Here is a 27,292-nt window from a genome sequence, read left to right on the forward strand (position 1 = left end):
GTGCTTTCCGCCCTGGAGGCCGGCCCGGCGCGGAGCAGCTGCTGGCAGGGGCCGAATGGAGCTGCGCGCCAGGCCCGGGGCTGTGCCTGTCACTCGCACACCCGGCCGGTCCCTGCGCGCGTGGCGCTCAGCCAGGCCGGGCGCCCCGGCCCCTCCGCGCCCACCCGGCCCCCTGTGCCCCCCCCCAGCCCCCGCGGCGCGCCCCTGGGGTGCGGGGCCGGGGCAGCTGCGGGCGCCCCGAGGGAGGGAGGCGGGGGCTGCGCGCGCGGGCTCGGGGGCCGGCGGGACGGACGGGGCGGCTGGCGCGGCGCCCAGGGGCGGGAGCGGACGGGGGCGGCGGCGGGTAAAGCGGGCGGCCGGCGGCCCGCGGCCACTCGGAGGCCGGGCGGCGGGCGCGCACCATGCCGTCCTTCGACGAGGCGCTGCAGCGGGCCGGCGAGTTCGGGCGCTTCCAGCGGCGCGTGTTCCTGCTGCTGTGCCTGACGGGCGTCACCTTCGCCTTCCTCTTCGTGGCCGTGGTCTTCCTGGGCAGCCGGCCCGAGCGCTTCTGGTGCCGCGGGCCGGGCGCGGCCGCGCTGGCCGAGCGCTGCGGCTGGAGCGCCGAGGAGGAGTGGAACCGCACGGCGCCCGAGCGCGCGGGGCCGGGCAGCTGCCGGCGCTTCCAGCTGGAGGCCGCCAACGCCTCCGCCGCGCTCAGCTGCGCCGACCCGCTCGCCGCCTTCCCCAACCGCTCGGCGCCGCTCGTGCCCTGTCGGGGCGGCTGGCGCTACGTCCAGGCCCACTCCACCGTGGTCAGCGAGGTGAGCGCCGCGGGGACCCGGCGGGGAGGAGGGGAGGGGAGGGGACGGGCGCTGCGCCCCCCGCGGACGCGGGCGCTGGGGGCAGCCGGCGCCGGGAAGGTTCGAAATTCCGTGCGGGCTGGCACCTGGGGGTCGGTCACCTTTGGGGACCGGGCCATCCCACTCTTGCAAGTGCTGCGTCGTGAATGCCCGCCAAGCGCCCTCCGTGCGTCTCCCTCCATGAACGGAGAGAGGCTGGGGTTTCGGGTGGGAAGGAGACGCAGAGAAGTCAAGTTCTGGGGCACCGCGCACACCCTCCCAGGCACCCGAGCATCCTGTGCGAAGTCTGTCCTCTCTGAGATGCGTTTGCACTCAAGGAAATTGGGGGGCAGCTGGCGCGGGAGGGTGCGGGGGGGGGGGGCGCAGGCTCCCTGGCCGCGAGGCTGAGCGGTCCCCTGGGCTCCGGTGGGGGTGCGGGGCGGGGGCGCAGAGGGAAGGAGAAGGAACCTTTGAAGGCAGCCCCACTTTCTCCAGTTGCCAAAATGACAATCCGAAAGGCAAGGGGACAAAGGTCCAGGCTCTCCCAGGAAGCGGTTTGGGTCAAACTGCTCTGGGGCAAAGAGCAGTTGAGAGAAGTTGGGAAAGCTGCGTTTTGGAACTATTTTAATTTTTCTCCGCGAATCAATCACGGGGACGCCAGGAAAGCTACCTGCCCTGTCAAGTGGATGAGCCACTCACCAGTGGTGGCTGCCGGGGGCGGGGGCAGCGCCCACATTTCCCTGCGCTGTGGGCAGGCAGTGCACGGGGCAGCTGACCCCCACCCCCTCCCCGCAGGCTGCCCATCTCCTTCCTGAGTGCGGACACGGGGGCAGCCCGCACCGAGCCTGGGAGGAGGGAGGAGCCCTTTTATGGAACTTTTAATTAAAAAAAAAACAACAAAACACACAACAACCACACGATTGCATGTGCTCAGGCAGGCTGGGAAAGAAAAGATCGTGTCTTTATTTATTGACATTAACAGGTGTTTTTAAAGCACCTGCTTGAATAGTGAGTCAAACTGGACTCAGCCGCTGGTAGTGGTGTTCTCTCGTCTGCCGACCTCACCGCCCTGGGGCTGGGATCTTGAGGACTGGCTGTGCCGTGTGCCGGGTGTGGGTGTGAACGCACTGTGAGTGGGCCTGCGCTCCGGGCTCTGGAGCTAAAACCCCACGGCGGCCCGGCCGGGCAGGGTAGGGTGCCTGTGTGTTTGAGGTGCTTCCGTGGCTACCGCATCCACGGGTAATGTATAAGCTGCAGCGGTCTGTGGCCGCGGCTTCCCAGCTGCAGTGGGTAACGTGGCTGGGTGTGGGCAGGGCAAGAGCCTGCACTCAGCTGCTGTGTTAGCCCGCGGCTTCTGTTTCACTCAGCGCGGCTGCTCAGCGCGTACTTCCCAGGCCCGCCGGGAGACCCCGCCGGGAGAGGAGACACCGGACTTGCAAAGACATGTATATCCACTTCACACAAAGCCAAGTGAACGTCCAAAGCAGAACGCACGCACACGCGCGTGGAGTTCCCAGGGGCACGCGTGGTTTTTGAACATCAGCGAAGGGAGACACGGAATGTGTGAGCGAAGCCCAGACAGACACGCTAGAAGCATTCTGGGGTGCCGGGGTGGTTACAAGCGTTCTGGGGTCATTTCAAGGAGGGCGAGATGGTCTCTCTAAAGGTCAGTGGCTCCTAAAAGGCAGTGGGGAAGGTGGGAGGGCAGAGATCGGGGTCCGGCCCGGAGTGCAGGGAGCTGGGCGGCGTGGGTGAACCAGCCTCTCGGGCTTAGTGCTCGCGTCTGTAAAATGACGGGTTGGGCTGAGCCCTTTGCGGCCCTGCAGATGCGTCAGGGCCATCACTGGGTGGCTGCTCGCTGTGCTCAGAACAATGACAAAAATGCTCAAGGAAGCCCGGCTGGCAGGGCTCAGTGGCTGAGCGTCGACCTATGAACCAGGAGATCAGGGTTCAATTCCCGGTCAAGGGCACTTGCCTGGGTTACAGGCTCGATCCCAGGTGTGGGGCGTGCAGGAGGCAGCTGATCCACGATTCTCTCTCATCATTGATGTTTCTCTCTCTCTCCCTCTCCCTTCCTCTCTGAAATCAATAAAAAAAAAATCTTTTAAAAAATCTTCAAGGACAAGTAAAACATTGGGAAGGCACTCCTTCAGGCCCCTGGCAAGTTCTGAAGTGTATTAGAGAGATTGTTTAAAACGTCCCGAGTTGTTTGCTTCTTCTGGTTTGTTTTGAATTTGTTGATCCTGGAGAGGAAACTCCCCCACCTCCTCGGGAAGTCAGCCATCCGGAACAGCTCATTCTCGCTCAGTTCTGCACGGCGAGGAGTCTGCCGTCTTTGGTTTAGCACACGGCCCAGTTCGCTTTGGTTCCTCCATATTCTGTCCGATTGGGTAAAGGATCTTCAGTTCTGCCTTTGGCTAACACCCTGTACCCAGTGTGTCTTAGAGACGGGCCCTTGAACATACCACCAAGAGGGGCTTTCTAAGGGAGGCACCCAGAGCCAGACTGTCTCCCTATGGCTGTCCTCTGTCACCCTCGCCCCCTGTGGGGGGATATCACTGTCCTGGGCTCACAAAGGAGTCCCTGAGCAGGAGAGGTGACAGGACCTGCCGAGGCCCAGGCCCAGACCTAGCTCAGCCGAGTCGGGTCAGATACGGGGCTTGATTGGAAGAGGGTCCCCCCCTCTCCTCCGTGCTTGGAACAAGTCAGGCAGCGTGACACCCGGCCACTCGCCCCTCCGAGCCCCCAGGGACGCTCCTCGAGGCTCCCACGTGGTGGCTACGTGGCCCCCTGGCCGAGGGGCCCCTGGGCTTCATTTCACGGTGTCAGGCCAACAGTCACCCAGAGCAGCCGACGGGAGGCTGTGCCTGCGTTTCCTGGAAAGGGCTCTCTGTGCGCTTGATGTGAACGTTGCAAAATGGGCGTTGAAGCCTCCCCCGCCCTCTCCGCATCTTACAGAGCGAAGCCGCGCCAAGGAGCTAAGTCAATGCCAGTGCCCGGCCCTTTCAACCCGCCTCCCCCCGTTCCTGCTGCTCCAGGCCGGACCCTGGTAGCTCACCTACATTTCACCTCCTGCGGGCAGACCTCCTCACGGCCGCAGCTCACCCTTCTCTGGTTGTCAGACGTGGGCAGGGCCGAGCAGGGTGCTGTGCAGAGAGGTCCGGGCCCCCACACCCAAAGGTGTCACGTCAGCGCCCGGGAGCGAGTCTTTGGAACCCCTGTCAGGGTGCTTAAATGCTTGTGTGGACGCCAGGGGAGGGCGGGGAGCTTCTCGGAGTCCCTCACGAGGAGCCGGGCTTCAGGGCGCCTTGAGAAATAGACCGGCGCGTCCTTGTTTTCCCCTCTGAACCCCGGTTTTCTCTCACAACCAAGGAGAGTCCCTGTGAGGGCGTAGCTGCTCCCTCGCGGAGAGCAGCGGCGCCCCATCTCCGGGCTGTGGCGTGCTCCGCGGGTCTCCGCTCTGCTGCTCTCTCCTCCGGCCCAGGACAAAGGGCCGGCGGGTGGCCCGCGCTGACATCCCTGCCACCGGCATTCCGACCCACTGTTCGTCACGCAGGGCAGTGCCCTGCTGTGGGTCCTGGACAAAGGACTTCAGCCCGCGTGTCCGTCGGGACCGAATCCCCCATGGGCTCTGGGCTCTGGAGAAAGATCGTCACTGTGTGCTGGGTTTATCTCCAGCGTGGTTTGCGCCTTCGCTGCCTTTTGCTGCGTCAACCTCCGCAGGAGGACGTGTGTTTTGTTAGGACTTCAGAGCGCCAACTGGGACCCTGCCCGCTTTCGGTCTCATTAGCTTCTCCGCTCTGTCGTGTGTTCTGCTTTGTGGGTTTACGCTCCCTCTGCCTCCCCAGCTTCCGCCGGGCGCTCAGCCCAGCGGGCCCGCCTTCTTTTCTGGTCCCGGCCTTTAAAGCTGGAGGTTTACTTCTCTCTGCTTTTCGACTGCACCGGGCACGCTTTGGAACGCAGGTTTTAATTACTCCATCGGCAGGATTTTAAACTTCTATTATTATTTCTTCTCTGGCCCATGATTTACTTTGAGGCTCACTTTAACCTTTTGCACTCGGATGTCGAGTGTGACTCGACATGGTTAGCATTAGAATAAAGGAATCGAGAAAAAAGCAAGCGAGTGCAAAGGGTTAAATTTTCAAATGTGTGTCGATGTTTTTATCTGTTAATTGTTGACTTCTAGTGTAACTTGGCGGTCAGGAAGTGGGGTCTCTGTGGTGCTGCTCATTTGCATTTCATGGAAACCTGCTTTGGGGCCGTCGAGGAGGTCAGTTTTATAAACGTCTCATACCTGCTTGGGATGAAGGTGGGGCCTTTATTTGGCACAGGGTCTACAGGTGCCCAATGCTGGAAGCTTGGCAATAGTTTTGTTAAAATGTTCTAGATTTTCATCAGCTTTCCACCTGCTCGGTCTATGGAGACTAATGAAAGAGTATTGAAATTTGCCATTATGTTGGTGGGCGTGCCACGTTCTCCCTATATTTCCAGCAGGTTTTAGAAGTTATGCACACGTATGGGTGCATGTATGTACAAATTCAGAATTTGTTTGTTTTCATTGTTGACAGTATTACAGAGTCTCCCATTTCCTCCCCTTTCCCTCCACCCAACTCCCCAAGTTTAGAATTTTTAAATCTACATAGTGAATTGAACCTTTTATTATAGTACTAGAGGCCGGTGCATGAAATTCCTGCACGGGTAGGGTCCCCAGGCCTGGCTGGCCATCAGGGCCGATCTGTGGGGCGCCCGGTGGGGCAATCGGGGCCCCTGCTGGCACCTGCCTTGGCTAACGACCTGGCTCCGCCCACTCACCGGCCCCGCCCCCCGCTGCTGCCACTGGTCACCTCTCACTTCGGGTTGACCTGCGGGGGGCCGGGGGACCCCCCGCTGGCACCGACCTTGGATGGTGCTGCCCACTCACCGGCCCCACCCCCCGCACCCACAGGTCAGGGCCTGCAGGCTGCAGGCAGCTCCTGCGTTGAGCATCTGCCCTCTGGTGGTCAGTGCACATCATAGCGGCTGGTCATTCTGCCTGTTGTTCCGCGGTTCGGTCAATTTGCATATTAGGGTTTTACTATATAGGATAGGGACCCTATTTAAATCCACGATGTATATTATTCAATGCCTCCTTTGTCTGGCATTAATATAGCTCCTCCAAGTTTCTTGTAACTGACCTTGACCTCAGCCTCCAAGGACAAGGAGGAGTCCAAGAGGAATAGATGAGGAAAAGGATGCCCGGTTCTCCTCGTCTTCGCCCTCATTTCCGCTGTAGCCATTAGTTAAATGCCCTTGGAGGCAGTGGGTGGGGTGCATTCCTGTGACCCACCCACAGAGACTTGGACTCAGAAGGTCCATAACCTTCATTTTTCACAAGCGTGTGAGGCCCACAGAGGTAGTCCGTGGACCACACGTGGAGGCGTGCTGGGTGTTTTTCTGTGAGGAGCATGACGAGAGCATCACGGGTGGAACAGCCTTACGGGTGGTTGAAGCGCAGGCCAGTTCCCCCAACACACCCCGCAGACCTTGGGGCGGAAGCACCACCCCGTTACCGCGAGGCGGGAGTCCGGATGTTATCAGGTGAAATGCTGGGTTTCTCTGCAGAAAGCTTGGGGCTCTCCAGAGATGGTCAACTGGTAGTAAAGTCCTGTAAGCGGTCAGGGGAGGGAACCCACAGCTGAGCCACACTCCCTGGGCGTCTTAGCAGACCTTACAGTGGAGCCTCGGGCAAAGGCAGGGCACAACCCAGTGGGATGTACAACATTTGGGATATGCCACGTGGGACACATGACTACTTTTTGATGTGTGGGTTAAAGAGTCTTGGCATAAGGCAGATTAGCATGGTAGAAAGTGCATACATGTCCTTGAGGATCAGATAGATCTGGGCCTACATCCCAGCTCCTCTGTCTCTCAACTTCAAGGGCGTGTCACAGAACCTGCCCGAACCTCAGTTTCCTTAGCTCTAGAATGGGCATAGTAACACCTGCCTTAGAGATTGGTCTGACAGGGATGCAAAGTGCATGTCTTCGTGCCTGGCCATGTGTGATGCTCAAAAAATCAGTTCCTGTCAACACGTCAAGAGTCCCGAGCTAGTGGAGGAGGGGGAGGGAGAGAGGGAGTGCGTAGTGGGCCAGGCTGGACCCTGGAGCTGGAGTTTGCCGACCTCTGACCTAGCACAATGCATCACGAATACATTTGCCTAATGACAGCGAGCCGGTGGGCACCTCTCCTCAGCTTTCCTTCTGGGTTGGTGTCCGCTGAGGTAGCAGGTGTAGCTGAGATATGATTGTGTCATTTTTCTTGGCTTCTAATGCCGATATGGGAGTTTCACAGACAAGACGTGAATTCATCCATCACACTATGGAGTGCAGTTTTACTTTGTATGGGATTAAAGTCTGTTTCTTTTCCTTCCTTCCTTCCTTTCTTTTTTTCCTTTATTTTTTAAAAAGTCTGTTTCATTACTGTTTGGGCACCACGGAGGCAGCCTGGGTAAGATGGTGGTTTTCCTTTCCATGAAAGGCCGCCAGCCCTGTGGGGTCCAGCGTCAGAGCCCCCAGGGAGGCCTGTGTCAGAGTGGGACGGGCCAGGCCGCGTCGGGGCGTGCTGGCCAGTGGAGGGGAACCGAGGCAGAGCGGTAGCCCTGCTGCTCAGGACAATGGACCGTGAGACGGTTTCGTGTAAATGAGGTCCCAAGGGTTTGAAAGTCTCTGCCGTTAGCGTAGTGGGGTGTCTGGAGTGGGAGCTCAGGGGGCTGAGGCGACCGCGCCCTCCGGAGAGGAGACGGACATCCATCGCCCGGACGGTGCTGACCAGGCAGGGAGGGCCGGGCTCCCCGGGGGAGCGGCTCCCTCGGCCAGCTCTCCGCAGCCGCCCTGCTGGACAGCGGCTGGCGGCTCAGATGCCGTCTCCGTTGCTGCTGATGCCCCGCGTACGCACGGGGTGGCTCTGGTTTCACGGGGCTCTGCCAACTGGAAGCGCCCGTGGCCACGGCTCAAGTTGAAAGACAGCACGCGTGTCCCCAGCCCCTCGGGCCGGGACCTCAGCCGCTGCCACTAAGACACACAGGAGGCCGGGGCGCCAGCCTCTCCTGTCCTGAAGACTGTGGGTGCCGATGGGGAAGGGGCTGTGAGACAGCCGTGTGTGCGTTTACCAGGGAGGGCTTTTCCCGAGCCGTGCTTTGCGGACATGCATGCAAAACGCGTTTCCTTTCATCGTTCTCAAGTGAGCGTTTCAAAGCAAATTCGCCGAGGGAAGTCACATGGGTAAGCGAACATATTAACTATCCAGGGTAGGTGAGGAGATTAAATAGAAACTAATTGAAATTAATTTGGCATCGATTTTAAAACGATCAAATAAAGAAATACATTTCAGAGTTGCTGTGGTGCAAAGGAAACTGTTCCAAGACCCTTCCCCACGGAGTTCTTCACATATATACACATGTATCATTGATTCCAGAGAGGAAGGGAGAGGCAGAGAGAAGCATCAGTGATGAGAGCGAATCGCACACAGATCCCGCCTTCTTGCTTCTTGTCACTAAATGTGGCCCCCCCGAGTCCTCAGGTGTCTGGTCTCGTCTGGGGTGGCTGGACTGGCTCAGACCCCGCACTGGGCCCCGACTGCAGGCGGAGCAGAGAGGTGCGGGTGTGGCCCCGGACGTTCCTGAACCTGGGGAATCTCAGGGTGGAATAGACAGCCCCGGAGCTGCAGGGCGCGGGCAGGGGTCTGGCAGCACCTACAGGGGCGTTTGCTCACGTTACACATGAAAGAGAGAACGGGGTCAGCTTTCCTGATTCAAGGTGTGCTGGTTGGCGGGGTGGGGGGCCACCTTTGCGGATAAGGGTGGCCCCACGTTCCCAGCAGTTTTAGAGGCTCTTGGAGGACAGATTTGTGGAGGGTCCCTTCCTGTATGAAGCCTCCCAGGTGCCTGCGGGGTCAGGTAGGGAGCTGGCTTGTACCCAGGTCCTGCAGCCTGGCTGCAGCTTACCCCCACCCCACCCCCCGGCGTCCACGGCTCTGCACCGCTGAGCCCTCACTCCAGGCCTGTGCCTCGTCCTCACAGCGGCCTGCACCGCTGAGCGCTCACTCCAGGCCTGTGCCTCGCGGAGCATCTCACTTAATCCTTCCACCTGTAAACATCACATCCGTTTGGCACGAAGAGCAGCTGAAGCACAGAAAGAGCAGTTGGGCACCTTGTTCAAGACCACGGAGAGAGGAACGGACAGACGGAGAGTCCATCGAGGCGTTTCCTCCGAAGCTCGAGCTCTGCCCGCTGCTCCGACGACGCAGGGCCTGATGGTCCAGGCTGGGTTGACCACCTTCTTTGTGATGTCACAGCTGCTTCAGGGCGGGAGCGGTGACCCGACGCCTCCGACCTCTCCCCGAAGCCACAGGACCCCAGTGCCTCACCTCGTAGGCAGTCACGCTCTTTGCCGGCAGAGTTTGTTGGGTTCGTCGGTGCAAGTGGCTTTCACTTTCTTACGAACAACAACGTCCGAGTGACGAGCTGCGCTGGAGGATGGTGGGGCGGCTGGGCTCTGTGACCTCCATGAGCAGGTTCCAGCCACGCAAAGCGCAGCCAGAGCACACGGAGCCCTCTGGCCCCGACGCAGAATGTGCTGGTCTCTGGCCGCGGGCAGGGCAGCCCGGCACCGCCTGCACCTGTCGCCTCGCCGGGCCGCCTGGACCTGGGAGAGGCTGCTGTCCGAGAGGCGTGCCCGCACTCGCCCGCCTTCCCCCGCCCCTTCTGAGCATGGGGCGTGGAAAGGAGCTACAGGGCTCTGACATGAGGCGCTCCTTCACACGTGTGAAGGCACCAGACGTTCTTCGGTAAATCTGGACAGAGTGGAGGAGGGAGGAGGGGTCATCCACCGGCTCCTCCTCCCAGGACCAGTTCCTCCCGAGGCACGAGCTGCCTCCCTCGGTCAGTGTGCCCGGAGTGGCGCCTGGTGGAGGCCCTGAGGGGGAGGCCAGGGGCGCAGGGCATGGGCAGAGGCCAGGAGCTGGAGTGGCGGTCGAAGCTCCCCAGTCGGGTCAGGAGGCAGGAGAAGCCGAGAAGCTCAGAGGCGGGCAGAGGGTCCCACGTGGGGACCAATAGACCATCGGTTCCTGCACAGAGTCTGGCTCGAGCTCTTAGGGCCGTGCTCACCAGTGTCTGCCTCCGTGCGCCATCACCTGCACACGCACTCCTGCCTCGGTCTTCCGTCCACCTGGCGTCAGACCCCCCCCTCCCCGGCCCCGCCCGGGAGCCAAGGGGTTGCCCCGAGTCCCCAGGTTGTCTGTCTGCGGAGTTTCTCCTTACCATACTGTGTTCTGCATGCCAGCCCCCCCTTCTAGGGCTGGCACCTGGGGCTGTCTCGGGGTGACCAGCTGTCCCGTTTGCCTGGCATTGCGGGGTTTCCTGTGACAGGACTTCCAGCGAGAATCCCGGGCACACCGGACAGCTGGCCACCCTGGGCGCTCCAGGAGGGTAACTGGTTCACCGGACGATGACGATGGACAGTGGCGAACAGCGTGGTGTGTCGTGGAGGGGAAGGTGGCTGCATGAGCACAGGGCTCCCGTCGGTTCTCGGGGACACGGTCCAGCTCTGGTATGACACTGTCGGCACGTCTCCGCCCGGTAAACGGCGGGTGAGAAGCAGGACTGCCGGGCGGAGGCCTTGGGGGCAGAGCCTGCAGGGACACTTTCCGGAGCTCACGACATGGCCTCCTGCCTCTGGATGGTGAGAGGCCACTGGCGACCTCCCCCAGGCGGCTCCCCGCGGCTGGCTGCCCGCGGGGGAGGGGCCTCCTCAGGAGGGAGCGGGAGGGGGAGGGGAGGGCCGAGGAAGCCTCTGGCACAGAGCAGCCGGTTCTGGAACCTTCACCAGCGACAGCGGGCGTTTCTCCACTCGGCACGGCCCCGGGGAAGCCGAACTGCCTCTCTTGATCGGAATAATCAGATCGGCGGCCTCGGCATTTGGAAGGAATTAAGAGTTGAATCTGACCCAGGTTTTAATAGTGATAGTCTGTTTCTGTGTATTTTTAAAAAAAATTTTTATTGATTTCAGAGAGGAAGGAAGAGGGAGAGAGAGATAGGAACATCCATGATGAGAGAGAAGCATGGATCAGCTGCCTCCTGCACCCCACATTGAGGATTAAGCCCACAACCCGGGCATGTGCCTTGACCGGGAATCGAACTATGACCTCCTGGTTCATGGGTCGGCACTCAACCACTGAGCCACGCCGGCCGGGCAAGAAGCTGTTCAGTTTTCTTCCACCAAGAGAGGACCTGACCCGTCTGTCCATCCCTCCTGTTGTCTCGGCGGGGAGAGGGTCCTAACAGCCCCTCCCCATGGAGGTCAGTCTCTCCCTGCGCTCGGGGCCCCCCTACTTCTCAGCCACCCCCACGCCTGCCCCCTCCCTGGCATCCGCTGCCACCACATTGGAACAAGCTCAAGGGCATCTTCTCGATAGGACACTGCCCGTGGCCACATGTCCCTGCTCTGAGGATGCCTGCTTCCGTCCACATTCTCTCCTTCCTCCTTCCCCCCCACCAGGGGTGACGCCCTCCGTCTCCACCATCCACAGACTCGGCCCTCACCAGGGTCTCCCGCACCCCGCGGTCCACTCCCCTCTCGTTCCTGGTCTCGTGTCCAGCACCCCCGTGTGCCTGTGCTGCGGGCGGAGCGGGATCCACACGTGGGCACTGGTCCCTGCTGGGCTCCCCGTGCCCTCCCGTGCCCTCCGGCCGCCCTGTGCCACGGCCGCTGGAGCGAGCACATGGGCAGCTGGCACAGCTGGGCGGCCTGGTCTGCTGGGCCCACGCACTTCCAGGAACCAGAACTGATCCCCGTGGTGACACACGAGTAATGCGGGTGAACTCTCACATGTTGCATCATCTCCACTGCCCCCCTCTCCCCAGGCGCCTGCCTGGGTCTGGGACGCCCTTGGAGATTCCGTCCGGGTGACTGGTGTGCGCCGTTCCCCACCTTCTCAGGGACACCCCTCTGAGCAGCACAGCCTCAAGCCGGCCTGTGTGGGAGCAGAACCCCGAGTGCTGTGTTTACCTGTGTCACCTCCCGAATGAGGCCCATTCCATTCGCATTTCAAAACCTCCCCCCCCCCGCCCCCCCACCAAGGAGGTGCTGCAGCGCCCATTCCCGCCTCCTAGGAAGTCTCACTCCTTCGTCGGGAGGGAAACCAGGCCGGGATGCGGGATGCGCTGCTGGGGAGAGCCAGCCCGGGAGCAACCCGGTGGCCCTGCGTGTGGGTCTCGTGGGCCACCTCTCAGCCTCGTCCTCTCCATCCTCGGTGTCACCAGGAGGCGAGAGCGGGCGTGGCGCATGCACACCGTGGACTGGCTCAGCGTGAGGAAGGTGCGAATCCTGCCTCCGCAGCAGCCTGCAGGGCCCCGGAGGGCACTGTGCCGAGTGAAGCACGCCAGACAGTGGAGACACGTGCCCGGTGGTTTCACGTCTGTGTGGGCTCTGAAACACTAAACAAATGCGTAAGCTGAACAGAAACGGACTCTGAGACAGAGGACCTCTTCGTGGTGGCCGGGGGATGGGGGTGCGGGGCTGGGTGAAAGGGTGAGGGGTGAAGAAGTACAAACTGGTCGTCACGGAATAGTCACGGGGTGTAAAGTACAGCAGGGGGGGTAGAGCCGATAACGTTGTAATACTGTGTGCGCTGTCAGGTGGATACGACCATCCGACTGGTCGCTTAGTAAGTACGTAAAATCTAATCACTGGGCTGTGCACCTGAAAGGAACATAATATTGTAGGTCAACTGTCATTGGAAAATAAAAAATTACCTGAAGTAAAAAAAAGAGTTACGCGTCTTGGTCTTAAAGTTGTTTGTTTTGCCAAGGAGAGAAGGTTCTAGAATCCAGAGCCACCTTGACCGCGTGTCTTTTTCTTGGCTCAGACTAAGCTAGCCCACAGGCACACAGACGGCGGCTCAGACTGTATTAACCGCGTGGAAACGTCCCCGAGCTACCGGTCTGAGAGCGACCGGGACCTCAGAGCAAGGCTTCGCGGAAGGAAACGCGCGGCCGTCCCGCTTCTGCGTCACGCCATGTAGGCCAGGGGTCCTCAAACCTTTTAAACAGGGGCCAGTTCACTGTCCCTCAGACCGCTGGAGGGCCGGACTATAGTTTAAAAAAAAACTATGAACAAATTCCTATGCATACTGCACATATCTTATTTTGAAGTAAAAAAACAAAACGGCAAAAACATCCGCATGTGGCCCGCGGGCCGTAGTTTGAAGACGCCTGGTTTAGATGCTTTTAGAGCTGTGGTCGGCAAACGGCGGCTCTTTGGCCCCTTGAGTGTGGCTCTTCCACAAAATACCACGGCCTGGGCGAGTCTATTTTGAAGAAGTGGCATTAGAAGAAGTTTAAGTTTAAAAATTTGGCTCTCAAAAGACATTTCAATCGTACTGCTGATACTTGGCTCTGTGGACTAATGAGTTTGCCGACCACTGTTTTAGAGCAGCCGCGAGCAGGGCTCCGTGCGAGGAAACGATGGCAGGGCTCACTTCCCTAAGAGAGATCCTTTAGTGAGGTCTGTGTGATGACTGGTGTTTATTTACTTAAAGGAAAATGACCGGGGTTTTAAAAATACCAAAACGAGAGAGTTTGGGGCATGTGCTGACCGGTGCATCGATCCAAGTAGAAGTAGCTTAGGGACAATGAAGCTGTTCAGTATGCTTCCACCAAGACAGGAATGTCATGAGCCGTCTATTGTAGGTTGGGGAAACAGGTACAGGGAAACTATTAAAAACGAATAAGGGAAGAATGTGTATTTTAGCAAGCTGTTAAAACTGCATTTTTTATGAGGCTTCGGGGTGGGGGCCAGAGGCCAGGACGCACGCGATGTCCAAGTGGGTGGACATCCTCCCACGTCCTGACGAGCATGTGGCCAGCAAGGTCTCGAGTCTCAGCCTGCTCGTCCAGGAGGTGATGGTCACAATCGTGTCCCCCGCAGGGAGCTGCTGGGGGATTGAACGAGACAGTGTATCCAAAGCAGCTGACCTAAAGCCTGGCCCAGGGAAAGGTCAGGGGTCAGTATGACCTAAAGCCTGGCCCAGGGGAAGGTCAGGGGTCAGTAAAGAGCCCTTTCACCTCTAGGTCCCGGGCGGGAGCCTGCCGCGGTGCTTACTGTGAGTGTCCCTGTGCACCTGCTCCCCTGGACCTCTGGGCGGTGGGGTCCGATGCCGATGGCTGAGGCCGCTGCCTTGCCCTCGCCGTGTCCTGCCTACCTGTTACCGTGCCCTTGGGACGGCCCTCAGGGAGCCTTCCGTTAAGAGGCCGTAAAACGGGGTCTTCATGAGCTCCATGCACGTGTCTTGTTTCATAATGAAAACAATTTGTTCTTAAAGCTCATTCAGAAGCAGGTGTTTTCAGTGTGGGGCCTGTAGCTCTCACCATGTGTGGGCTGAGGTCCCTGACAGGGTACAGGGTGGCCCTGGAGCTGGGAGGGCGGGGGCAGCCAGCTCTACCTGCCCTTCAGCCCTCCTCCTGCACCCCTAGCTCCTGGGCAAGGACGGCTGGGGCACCCTAGGACTTTGGGGCAGGCACTGCTGGGCGGGAGGGTGTGTGTGTGTGGGGGGGTGGAGGTCGCTAGAAACACTATCCAGTTACACAGATAACGAAGTTGTGCCTGCACTTTGGGTCAAATAATTATAAACTTTACAGTCACAACAGGGAAACGTCCGCAAAGCTTCGCCCTCCAGGCGGAACGGAGCCCGTCCCCTGTTGTCCCCTGGGCCTGGCCAGAACCTTCCGCGGGTGACAGGCCTTCCCAAGTCCCTTTCCCGGAGTCTCACCAATTCGAGATTTTGTGAAAAGAAATGTGCCGTCCAAGCCACTCAGCCTTGCTCTCGCGTACAGACCAAGAGGACAAACGCGAGGCGAGGTGAGCACTGGGCCGCAGGGGGAGCCGTGGGCGCAGGTGCGGAGAAGCGTGGGATCGGCTCCAGGTTTGGTTTGTTTGGATCCGTTCACCGTTTTTCACCGTCAGGCGCTTTGTGGACGTGTCCGACCGCAGCTCCTGCTTCTCTGGTCGGCTTCGTCATTGCCACGTTTCTCCTCGCACACGGTTCCCTCGGCTTCGCTCCTCGCCTAAGCCAGTGGCGTTACTGTCCTGACGTGCGTGTCCTGGGGTTGGTGACACTCACTCCCTGATCACAGAGTCAGAACATTCCAGACCCGGAGAGCACAGGCCCGAGTGAGGTCTGCTCCGTGTCCCCGAACCTGACGCGCAGACAAACGAAGGCGCGGGATGTCCTAGGCCAGTGGTCGGCAAACCGCGGCTCGAGAGCCACACGCCACCCACACCCCCACTTCTTCTAACGCCACTTCTTCAAAACAGACTCGCCCAGGCTGAAAACCGACTTCTGCGCATGGGCCACGAAGTTTCCATCGCACTGTATGTGCGCGCCCACACGTGGTATTTTGTGGAGGAGCCACACTCAAGGGGCCAAAGAGCCGCATGTGGCTCGCGAGCCACGGTTTGCCGACCACTGTCCTAGGGGAAGTGTCCGAGTCCGAGCGGCGGTGAAGGATTCGAGTCTGACTTCTCAATGTTCCTATCCGAGTCGGCCACTTCGGTTAGAGTTTAAAAAGGGGTGTTGCGCCGGGGAAGGGCCCCTCGCGGGGGCTGGAGGGGGCGTCTCGGGCCTCTTCTGCTGTGGCCCCAGCGTGGCGGGCGCTGTCGTCAGAGCGGGTCCCCGCTGGAACGGGCTTTGGCAGCGTTTGGAAGGTGTGCGTGTTACTCCGTGTTCCGACTGGATTATGAAAACCTTTGGCAGCTGTGGCTTCCAAGTGGAGGAAGAGGGTCTGAAAGGCAGAAACGAAAACCCAGTAACACGTCCTGGTGCTCGTCTCCATCCTCAGGTTCCTCGTTGGGGGACGCAGGGACCGGACCGCGCCCCGGGAGTCCGTGACGGCAGAGTCTAACGGGCTGGAGGCTGGGTGTCGGGAGAGGCCCCAGCGGTTCACGGGGCGCCGCCTCACCCCTCGCTCGGGAGGCGGGGCAGCGGGGTGCGAGGAGGTGGTGTCTGTCTTTCTTTCCAAAGAACAGAGAGACGGTCGTGTGTTTACTGCCCTCGAACAGGACGGTTAAGCTCATTCCCAGCGTGGCTGTTGTTGTTGTTGTTGTTGTTATTAGTTTTTAGTAGTTTTCCTGTATCTGCTTCACCCAACCTACAAGAGACGGCTCGCGACATTCTTCCAGCTCTTCCCCTGGGTCTTACAGCCCACAAGTGCCGATGATCACTTTACACTTGGGAAGAATTTCCCACGTATCCCTGGTGCTGTTTTCAAAATGCCAGGCAAATGTGACAGAACTAATTTTTGTACCAGTAAAAGTCCCCACGTCTCTCGTTTCATGACAGTTCACTGGGTACCTTCTTTTTCCAAAACCAAAGAATCAGAAAAGGCATCTGAACGTGTATGACCATGACTAGTTTTAAACCTTATAAAGCTGTAAAGGATGTATCCTGACATTTCCAGTAGCCACCTGCCACCACTCATAGTCATTGCAGCGTTACTGACTGTACTCCTTATGCCGACCTTTCATGCCCGTGACTGTAACTGCCAACTTATATTTTGTGATCCTTCATCTTCTTCATCCAGACCTCCAAGCCCCTCCCATCTGACAACCCTCAGTGTGTTCCCTGTGTATTTAGTCTGTTTCTGTTTTGTTTTGTTTACATTGTTCTGAAGATCCCATATATAAGTGAAATCACATGGTAGTTGTCTTTCTCTGAGTTATTTTACTTAGCGTAATACCCTCTAGGTCCATCCATACTGTCACAAGTGGTGAGATTTTATTCTTTTTATGGCTGAGTAATATTCCGCTATATATATCACTGCTTTCTTATCCAGTCATCTATTGGTGGGCACCTGGGTTGCTCCCATGTCTTGGCTGTTGTAAATAATGCTACAGTGAACACAGGGGTGCATATATTCTTTGGAGTTGGTTTTTGTTTTGTTTTTTTCAGATGTATATCCAGAAGTAGAATCACTGTGTCATAAGGCAGTTCCACTGTTAAATTTTTGAGGAAACGCCATGCTGTTTTCCAGTAGTGGCCACACCAATCTGCATTCCCTCCAACAGTGCATGAGGGTTCCCTTTTCTCCACATCCTCACCAGCATTTGTTGTTTGTTGATTTATTGATGGTAGACATTCTGACAGGTGTGAGGTGATATCTCATTGTTTTAATTTGCATCTCTCTGATGATTAGTGAAGTTGAGCATTTTTTCATATGTCTCTTGGCCACCTGTATGTCCTCTTGGGAGAAGTGTCTATTCAGGTCCTTTGCCCATTTTTTAATTGGATTGTTGGTTTCTATGGTGTTGAGTTGTCTGAGTTCTTTATACATTTTGGATATTAATCCCTTCTTGGATGTATTATTGATGGATATCTTCTTCCATTCAGTGGGTTTGCTTTCGTTTTGTTGCTGGTTTCCTTTGCTGTGCAGAAACTTTTTAGTTTGATGTAATCCCATTTGTTTGTTTTTGTTTGTTTGTTTATTTTTGTTTCCTTTTCCCTGAGGAAAAATATTTTTTAAAAACATTCTTTCTCATACCATATGCAGGACCTGTTATTATTCTAAGGTAGATTACTACTTGAGTAATAAAGACAGCTGCTCAGCAGACCCATTCTAGGCAGGAGGTGTCCCCTGCGAGGCTTGAATTCCAGTGTCAGGTGTTAGCGTGTGTGTGACGAAGCAGCTTCCACGGAGCCCGCTCCTCCCAGCACTCCGGCGGGCCTGGGTCTCCGGGACTGAGCACACTGCACAACGTGAGTCAGGCACTGTGCAGAGCTCTCTGCGAACTCTGCTTTCGGGGAAGGTGGGCGAGTACATTGTTCTAAACGCTAAGTGTTAAACTTATCCAACAGTGTCCTCAAGGTTTAACATGGAAATTAAGACAGATATTTAATTAAGCTTAAGAAAGAAGTAGTAAATTGGTGTATCTTATTTTCTTAAAGTATATCTGTACAACTCGTAAGAGTAATGACATAATGATAGAGACCCCTTGTTGGAGAAGAGCTTATTTATTTTATTTTAAAATATTTTTTTTTATTTATTTTTTACAGAGAGGAAGAGAGAGGGATAGAGAGCCAGAAACATCGATGAGAGAGAGACATCGATCAGCTGCCTCCTGCACACTCCCTACTGGGGATGTGCCCACAACCAAGGTACATGCCCTTGACCAGAATTGAACCTGAGACCTTTCAGTCCACAGGCCGACGCTCTATCCACTGAGCCAAACCGGTTTCGGCTGGCGAAGAGATTATTGTCACGTCTCCTCCGGCCACCATCTTTCTATCGATCTGGAAAGCTGAGCCAGGAGGGAGCTAATGTGATGTGGAGGGGCAGGGGCGAAGAGAAGAACATCAGCAATACTTTACGCCTGAGATTCCAACCTCCCACTTCATGACACTAACCCTTCATTCAGTTACATTCCCAATAGTTCAGTGGAGTAGAGAAAAAAATTTAACTAGGAAATTCTGAAGGGCCCATTTATATCTAGAGGCCCAGTGCACGAAATTTGTCCGTGGGGTGGGGCGGGGGGGGGCGGGCTGTGTGCCCCTCAGCCTGGCCTGCGCCCTCTTACAATCCGGGACCCCTCCGGTAGGGTCCCTAGGCCTGGCCGGCGATCAGAGCCTATCGGGGCTTTCCTTCCCCCGGCTGCTGGCAGCTGGCCCCGCCCCCGCCACTGCCACTGCTTGCCATCTGTGTGGTGCTGCTCTCCACCCCCCCCCCCCCCCCCGCGACCTACCACCAGTTGCCTCCCTCTGCAGGCAACAGGCGTGGGGTGCAATTGCTTGGCTGGCCTGGGCCTCCCTCTGTGGGCGAACGCTGGCTGGCCCCACACACTCGCCACAGCGTCACCAGCCAGGTAGCCTGGGCCTCCCTCTTTGGGGTGACCAGAGGTCCCACCCACCCGGCCGGGACTTCACTATTGAATCGCTGCGCAGAGGGTAGCCTGGGCCTCCCTCTTTGGGGCGATTGCGGAGTCTCCCCACCCTCACGCTCGATTGATCGCCCCGTTGGCCGGTGGCCTGGGCCTCTCTCTTTGAGGTGATCGATTGTGGAGTCCCCTCATCAATCGCCCCACAGAGGGTGGCCTGGGCCTCCACCTTCGGGGCGATCGTGGGGTGATGGCGGGCCTCCCGACCAATCGCATCGCACCCACCTTGGCTGGCCTGGCGCCAGTGCGTGTCATAGCGTGGTCATCCGGAAGGTCGTCCAGATGGTCGTTCTGCTGTTCAGTCATTCGGTTGATTTGCATATTATGCTTTTATTATTACAGATGAGCTAGTTAATCTTCTGAATGAAATGAGACATTCACTTTAGAATTATTTTATAGTCTGAAAGCTAATTTTATGCGATTTTAAATGTAGAAATTAAATATTATCAAGTAGGTATTATGTAAATATTATCATGTAGCACACCAAAGTGTGCTAATTTCCAATTTGATCTAACTAAATTTGTGTTAAAAAAATAACATAAAAATTCTCTTTCACTTATTAACTGACTGCATTTCGCAGCTCAGGCACACCGTGGGTGGCAGAAAGCGCAAGCCATCCCTGGGGGGACGTGAGAGCACAGCCTCCCACGGGCGGGCCAGCTGGAAGTTGGGGGGAGACTCCCCAGCAGCAGGAGAGCCACGGAGAGCACACATCCTGGAACCTGAATGTAACCTCCTCCAAATCCCAGTGGTGACCACCAGAGGGCCAGGCTGCACCAGGCCACTGCCAAGAAGCCATAACAGTGAGCTAAGTTACCGACTGCGGGATCACAGGCTGCCCGAGTTTGCAGAGCGAGTCCAGACCCGTGAACCTCCCACCGGAACAGAAGCCTCCAACCATTAGGAGAGCACAACAGGAATCACCGACGTGACTGTTCTCTGCCAGCTTCAAGCCCTGCCCTTTGGCAGCTCAAGCCAATAAGACAAAGAACAGGAAATGTGATCATGGGAGGAGGTGGGGGGTGGGAGGTGGGGGCAGAGTGGCAAAGGTGGCCAAACGGGGCTGACTCTAGTGGTCTTAGGTGTTGGATTTAGTAGCCAATGACGTTAAGACAGCTATCAATGCATTCAAACAATTAAACTAGGTTCAAAGAATTAAAGGAAAAATGGTCTTAATGAATAATAGAGAATCTCAACAGAGAAACAGAAACTTAAAAGTGGAAATTCTAGAACTGAAAACTATAATAAACTGAGATGACAAATTGACCAAATGGGCTCAATAGCAGATGGGAAATGGCAGGAGGAAGCGTAAGTGAACTTGAAGGTAGACCAATAGAAATGACCCAGTCCTGAGAAAGAAAAAAGGCGTAGACTAACGGTGCCCCGGGAGACCTGAAGGACCACCTCGGGGGGCCGGCACGCAGAACCCCAGTCCTGCCTGTGCATCCGGCTTGCGGTCAGGGAGGGATGGCCACACGTGAGAGCTGCCATCTGCCAGGAATGAGTGTGAGGGGTTGGTTTTTGTTTTTGTTTTTAAAAATCTTTATTGTTGAAAATATTACACAGGGGCCTCTATGCCGGTGAGGGCCTCCTGTTCCAGGCGATGGTGCAGACTCCCGGGCTTCCTCCCTGTCTCTCATCTCCCTGGAATCCTGTTCTGTCCTGGAGCCAGGCCATCTGCTCTGGGCCTTTCCACGTTCAACCTTCCAGACTTTTCCTCTCCTTTAGCAGCTCCTCCTCCCTCTAGCCTGAGCTTTTAAGATGCCTCTGGTTTCCTGAGTAAGAAACTTCCTGTCCCGCCCCCTGGACCTCACTCCCTTCCCCATAGGTTCCTCAGCTTAAACTCTGAGCCGGGCACCCCGTGTGTCGCAGGCAGATCTGCACCTCGGAGCATTCATGCTCCTGTCCGTGTGTCTGGGCTGCCGTCACCCTGCTCAAGTAAATACCCTTCTTTTCCCTTGAATTTCCCTCTGAATCCAGCTCATTGTGGAAGGGCCTGTTTATGCCCCACCTTCCTCGTGCGTCTGACTGGCTGGGCACCCAGGTCATTTCTTGCTCTGAAGTCCTGTTGTATTTACCAGGACAGCCAGTCCCATTCACGTTCGATCTCGATGGCTCTGCCCTTGCTTCATAGGAGTTGACCTGGACTCCCTTGGCCATGGACAAGCTCCTCAGCGAGGTGGGAACCAGGCACGCACCTCGCTGGCACCCCCAGCCTTGTCTGCATCCCCATGCCAACCACGCCCGTGGGGCCGCCGGGAAACAGCTGAGGATCCGCTTCTCTACCTGCAGCTCATCTGGTGCTTCTTGCGAACCCTAAAAGCACTCGTCGTTGGTATTAAATTAAGTTGCCCAATTAGTGCCCCCAGATCACGTTCCAGATGTTTTTGTTAGGCCGAGGATCCGTAGTGACACCCTTTCCCCTCGTGGAGGCCCAGCCCGGATGATTTTCGCTGGGATTACCATCGTTCTGAACCGTCATTAGGCTCCGTGATGGTGTCTTCTTGTTGGTTTGAAATGGAACCTGCCCATGGAGGTGCACAGGACACTGTTTTGGCCAGTGATAAATGTAGCCGGGGCACCCCACACCCTAGGGCCGTGGTCGGCAAACCGTGGCTCGCGAGCCACATGCGGCTCTTTGGCCCCTCGAGTGTGGCTCTTCCACAAAATACCACGGCCTGGGCGAGTCTATTTTGAAGAAGTGGTGTTAGAAGAAGTTTAAGGTTAAAAAATTTGGCTCTCAAAAGAAATTGCAATCGTTGTGCTGTTGATATTTGGCTCTGTGGACTAATGAGTTTGCCGACCACTGCACTAGGGTCAAGCTGAAGGCGTACGTGATGCTGTTAACACGGATGAAGAGTTTAATGGCCACTGATTTCGACCTAAGAGCTGATCAGCACTGGTTGAGTTTGTGCCTCATTCTTAGAAAATCACATCTTGGGCTCATAGGTCATGCCGGAGTCTTCCCTTCTCCCTCAACAGCACCAACAGCGCTGAGTGGGACCTCCTGGCGGAGAACCCTGGGATGTTCTAAGCTCACAAGCTCGTATGTGCGTTCACTCAAGACGACGGCGTGATGGCAGCTGCCAGTCCTCGGGGCCCTTTCCCCGGGGGTTCAGGAGCAGGCGAGTCCCCCCCGAGTGTCCAGGTTTTTTGAACACCTGCATTTCCCGCCTTATTTATTCCCTGGGTCTTCGTATGTGGGAGACATTCTGCTGCTCCCGTTTAAAGGATCACGTAGAACCAGAACGTGAAGGCACGTCCAATAGGACCTGGCCCTGGCAGTTATCATGACAACTCAAATTCACGTTACGTCTGTTTGGATTCCAACAACCAGGAAGCGCTAAGAAAAGCCCTCGGCTGCAAACCCCTCTGAGGTATCTAATTGCTCTAGAGTTGTGCTTTCTGCGCCACGAAGCCGTGTAATCCCTCCAGCATCACCGACGCCGTTGTCGGAGCGTTGGGTCAGATCGGCTTTCTGCTCGGGCCGAGGGCAGCGGTTGTCCGGTCTGCCAGTGGCTGCGGGGACAATGAGGAGCAGCGTGGGTGCGCGGGGATTCATGAGCAGTCAAACGTAGTTTTTGAAATCCTGGCATGTGTACGCTGGGAACAAGATTCCTCTCTTGTTCTGGATAGACGGCCTCCGGGAAAAGACACGGCCATCTGCGGCTTTGACTCGGACTTGGGTACACTGGACGAGAGGTGTCGGTCTCCCCGGGAGCTACAAGCCCTAGCACTTCACTTCGGGAAAAGGGCCTTCGCCTGGGATGCCCGTTGGCTTCGGGGTCCGCTGGCCGCTCCTGGAGCAGGAAAGACGCTGCCGGCCCCGAGCGCGGCGACAGCAGGCCGCGAGCCGGAGCGGACGGGAGGCCGCGGCCCCGCGATCACACACACGCCTCTGAGGTCGGTGGACGAGTGTCCGCTCCCTCTGGACACGTGTGTGAGTGTGTGCGTGCGCACGTGTGTGCTTCTCCTTACCGGTACGTGAGTTAGTTTCGTGCTCTGAAGAGATGGCCGGTCCCCAGCCCCGGAACCGGAGGCCAGGCTAGGCGTTTTGAGCAGGAGGGGGGTTAATGAAAGCGTTCGCACGGCAGCCGTTTTGGAGGGGCCAGAGAGCGAGGAGGGGAGGGCAGGACGGGCAGCTCTCCCGGCGGCTCGGCCCGCCACAGCGCTCCAGAGCCTGCGGCCCCTCATCCCTGACCTGGGGGGCGTAGGACCTGGGAGAAGGGGGTGGGGGGGATGGGAGATATCTGTAATACTATCAACAAAAAATATATATTTAAAAAGAAATCACACCCTTGGCCGTTATTGCAACTGGCAGAAAATATTTATAAGTCGATGTAAAAGATGCACGTGACCAATGTTTACATTTTATTCAAGGAGCATACGAGCAAGCATGTTTGAAGATCACGGACCCGTAGCGAGATGAGGCCGGTGTTTTGAGGCTAAGCTAGCCCCCTGTCTCTGTGTGTTTCCTTGTCCTCCAGTTTGACCTGGTGTGCGCCAATGCCTGGATGCTGGACCTCACACAAGCCATCCTGAACCTGGGCTTCCTGGCCGGAGCCTTCACCCTGGGCTACGCAGCGGACAGGTAGGCTGCAGGGCGACAGCCGCTTCACACACCGTGTCCCAGCGGGGGGGGTGGGGCTGAGAGGGCCACGGTTAGAGAAATATTCCTGCTGAGTGCAGCGCCACGGTCCTTCCTGTCCTCCTGACAGGCTTTTCTTTCCTTCTTAAACCGCATGTCCTTTCTCCTCGAGCCGCAGTGGGGGGCTGCTCCGCGGGCGGGAGGGCGTCCTGGGGACCCGGCCCAGCGAGGTGGCGGCTGCACGGCGGGGGGCGGGGGGGGATGAAGGTGGGGGCTGGCGGGCGCTGCTGCCACCGCGGAGCTGAGTCTCTGGCTTCCCCAACTCCCTGGCGATGGATTCATTTAGTCGTAGGGCAGCCCCTCCCAGTTTCATTTCATTTAATTAAAAAAAAGAGACCTGTCTTTTAGTCCACAGATTTAACGCTCTGCAGAGAAAAGGTTTTCAAACTCCTAAGGGCGTCGTAGCTACTGTCCAGCACCCACGAGTGGCCCAGGCCGCGGCAGGCGCAGTGCGTGCCCGTGGCTCCGATGGTCACGCCTTCGCTTCAGATGCTTCGTGTCCCGCACTGTGGGTGCTAGCTGCTCTGTTCATGTCTGGCGATTCCTTCATCCCAATTCCGACGACGGAAATGCTTGTAGCAGTTTAACCCCACTCTCCGGACCCGCCAGCCCAGGGGCAGGGCTGGCACATCTGGCTGACCAGTGCTCCGGGCACTCCAGCCCGGCCTGGTGGGACCTGGCGACCATGTTTGCCGTGGGCGGTGCTGAGGGTACCCCCAGAGACCTGCCCACAGCAACGAATGCACTAACTCCAGGCGACAAAGCACCCCACACCCTGTGGCCAGTGACGACCTGAGTTTGACCGGACCAGGACGTCAGGACGGTGGCGTCTTCGGTCTCCTGTCCTTCCCTTCGTCCGCCCTGAGCTCCTCTTGCTGTCCCCCACGGCCCTCTTCTGCACGCGACTTGCTCCTTGGTCCTCCGTGTCCGGGGCTCTCTCCCGTGTTTTCCGTGTCTTTTTCTGGTGTTTTTACTTCCAGCCCTTTCAACCCATCTTTCCTTTCTTAACCTCCCCAGGCAGCGCGTCCTCTCCCGGCTGCCTGCGGTTTGGAATTGAGCGGCGTCTTTTTCGTACGCACTGCTTTCATTCTGTTGTTGCTCTTCTTAGTTGAACATTGGCGTTTGCTTCTTCTGCATGTGTTCCTGGCACCACCCACAAACATGTCTTCACACGGAGGAACTGGTGCTGGCCGGTGTTCTAGGGGCCCCGCTGTGTTAGGGGGAGACGTCTCGGTCCTGGGGAGACGACAGACCCAGGAATACCTCCGCCTCACCACCCGGGCAGCCATCTCTCAGCTCCTCCTCCTCTTCGGAGCCTGGAAGGAAAGGGTACCAAACAGGAAAACAGGCCGCAGCTCTGAGGAGCCCCCGCAGGAGGGCGGGGAGTGGATTGGACAGGAGGCCGCTTCTGCCTCCGCTCCGCTGACAGGCAAGATGCTCTACCTGTGAGCGAGGGATGCGGGCAGTGCCAGGGAAATGTTATCAGGTCAAATCTCTTAAAGGTCATTGGCGACAGATTTTCACAGCCGATAACTCGGCACAACGCTACGGAACCATTCAGCAGCAGACTGGCCGCTTTTTTGTACCCGGTACCCTGTTCCCTTTCCCTAAACTACTTAATCATATGATGTAAATGGCGACATAAAATACAAAAGAACATCTCACGTTGGCTTGGACTTTATGAAGAATTTTCACTGTCGAAAAGTAAAACAAACTAACAAAAAAACAGAAGCGAGCAAGCGGAGTCTTGGCGCGCAGAAGGAACTTACCCACGTCCTGCCCCCCCCCCCCCAGCGGCACCGCCCTCAGGCCGCAGCGGGCGGAGCGTGGCTCAGGCGCCGTCCTCTCCCGCGCAGGTACGGCCGAATCCTCGTCTACCTGATATCCTGCTTCGGGGTTGGCGTCACCGGCGTGGTGGTGGCATTCGCGCCAAACTTCCCCGTGTTTGTGGTCTTCCGCTTCTTACAAGGCGTGTTTGGAAAGGGGACGTGGATGACCTGCTACGTGATTGGTAAGTCATGCCTGGCCCCTGCCTCTCTGGGACGGCAGTGCCACCTTACTCTGGGACCAAACATGGACTGTCCCGCAATACGGGGTGACCCCTCTCCAGCACGGCCATACTGTTATCACAGGGTTGTTTTGCTTTGCTTTATGAGAGATTGATTTTTATTAAAATTTCAGTAGTTCCTTGAAACATTTTTGAAGAATGTTCCGTGTGTTTCTGTGGTAGAGCTCGAGACGACTCTCCCGTGTTGTTCCTTCCGCGTAAGTGGAGAGCGTGGCCGCACGCCGAGTGGGACTGCCCGCGAGGAGCCTCCCGGTTAGGGGGCCTCGGCTCTCCCCTGACTGGAGGGTGACCTCTGGGCGTGCAGGAGAGGACCCGTCCCTCCGCTCTTCGCTCATGCCACTGCGAGAGTCCTGGCCGCTGCCGTGGGCTGTTTCCGGGGGCGTCTGGACGGTCCCCTCCGCGAGTCACGGTGGATGGGTGACCAGGGAGATTTGAGGGTCACTCCCGATCCTTGGGCTCCCGCTCCCTCCTGTTATGCTAGGCCAGTGGTCGGCAAACCACGGCTCGCGAGCCACATGCGGCTCTTTGGCCCCTTGAGTGTTCTAACGCCACTTCTTCAAAATAGTCTCGCCCAGGCCGAAAACCGACTTCTGCGCACGGGCCACGAAGTTTCCATCGCACTGTGCGTGCGCGCCCGCCCGTGGTATTTTGTGGGAGAGCCACACTCAAGGGGCCAAAGAGCCGCATGTGGCTCGCGAGCCGCGGTTTGCCGACCACGGGGCTAGGCAGTTCCTCCCCAAGCAGCGCCCCTTTGGAGACCCTCGGAAGGTCTTCTAATGGGCGAGGAAGGAGAGAGTGTTAGGAGGGTTGACTATCGCTGGCTGGGCGGAAGGGATAACTCTGAAATATGAAGCATTCTGTATCCCCAGAGGAGTGCGGGCTGGTGCGAGAGGGGCGGGAGGCCGCGGGTGACTGCCAGGCTGTCTGGGAGCACGCTCCCGCGCCCGCCCGCCGGGGAGGCTGGGGCTGGGCGAGCTCCGTGGCCCTCGAGCCACGCGGGCGATGCAGCAGGTGCAGCCTGTGTTTGTTCGCGTCGGAACCGATCTTGAGGTTCCCCGGCCTCTGTGTTTGTTTCCCCTCAGTGACAGAAATCGTGGGTTCGAAGCAGAGGAGGATTGTGGGAATCGTGATTCAGATGTTTTTCACTCTGGGAATCATAATTCTCCCGGGAATCGCCTACTTCATCCCCAACTGGCAGGGCATCCAGCTGGCCATCACGCTGCCCAACTTCCTCTTCCTCCTCTATTACTGGTAACGTGGCGTCCGTCGTCATTGAATGCATGCTTACCCCATGGCAGTGCGCACGCTGCGCTTCTAGGGCATCGTGAACATGAAAACCATCCAGGGCTTGTGCTAGCATCGGCAGAATGGCAGTGGGCGTTGAGAATTGCTAGAGAACTGGAAAATGTATAGAGATGATTTATTGATTATTTGACTAATAGTTGTTACTCAACTAAATTAATGAAATAGCAAAACACAAATTATATTTTATTTTGTAATATCTTCATGAAAACTACAAGGCAAAAAAACCCCCACACATATCTGCCAACAAGTATTTCAACACAAAATAAACGCAGTGACATTGATTCGCTCCTCTGTATATTCTGTGAAGCAAATTAATGTTGCTCAGAGATTCTCTGAGGAATAAGGAAATGTTAAGAGCGTGAGAAATGGCACCAGAAAGCTGCAGGTCTATGCATTGGACTCCTAGTGGAGTGAACCTATTTCAGTCATTCCTCTCACTTTAATCCATGGGCAAAGCTGCTTACATCATTTGGGGTGTTAACCCAAGAGGCAC

The 27,292-nt window shown here is 57.1% G+C and overlaps 1 protein-coding gene across 1 annotated transcript in view; it reads left to right on the forward strand.

Moving 5' to 3' along the window:
- The first annotated feature begins 401 nt into the window (after positions 1-401).
- Positions 402-27,292, forward strand: part of SLC22A3 (solute carrier family 22 member 3) — a 57,902-nt gene continuing 31,011 nt past the window's right edge. Inside the window, exons 1-4 of the mRNA XM_028129849.2 lie at positions 402-800; positions 23,266-23,369; positions 25,283-25,437; positions 26,577-26,745. Of these exons, the coding sequence (XP_027985650.2) occupies positions 402-800; positions 23,266-23,369; positions 25,283-25,437; positions 26,577-26,745 (827 nt within the window). The remainder of the gene's footprint in view (positions 801-23,265; positions 23,370-25,282; positions 25,438-26,576; positions 26,746-27,292) is intronic.

Source organism: Eptesicus fuscus, chromosome 10, assembly GCF_027574615.1.
Source record: "Eptesicus fuscus isolate TK198812 chromosome 10, DD_ASM_mEF_20220401, whole genome shotgun sequence".
NCBI lineage: Eukaryota > Metazoa > Chordata > Mammalia > Chiroptera > Vespertilionidae > Eptesicus > Eptesicus fuscus.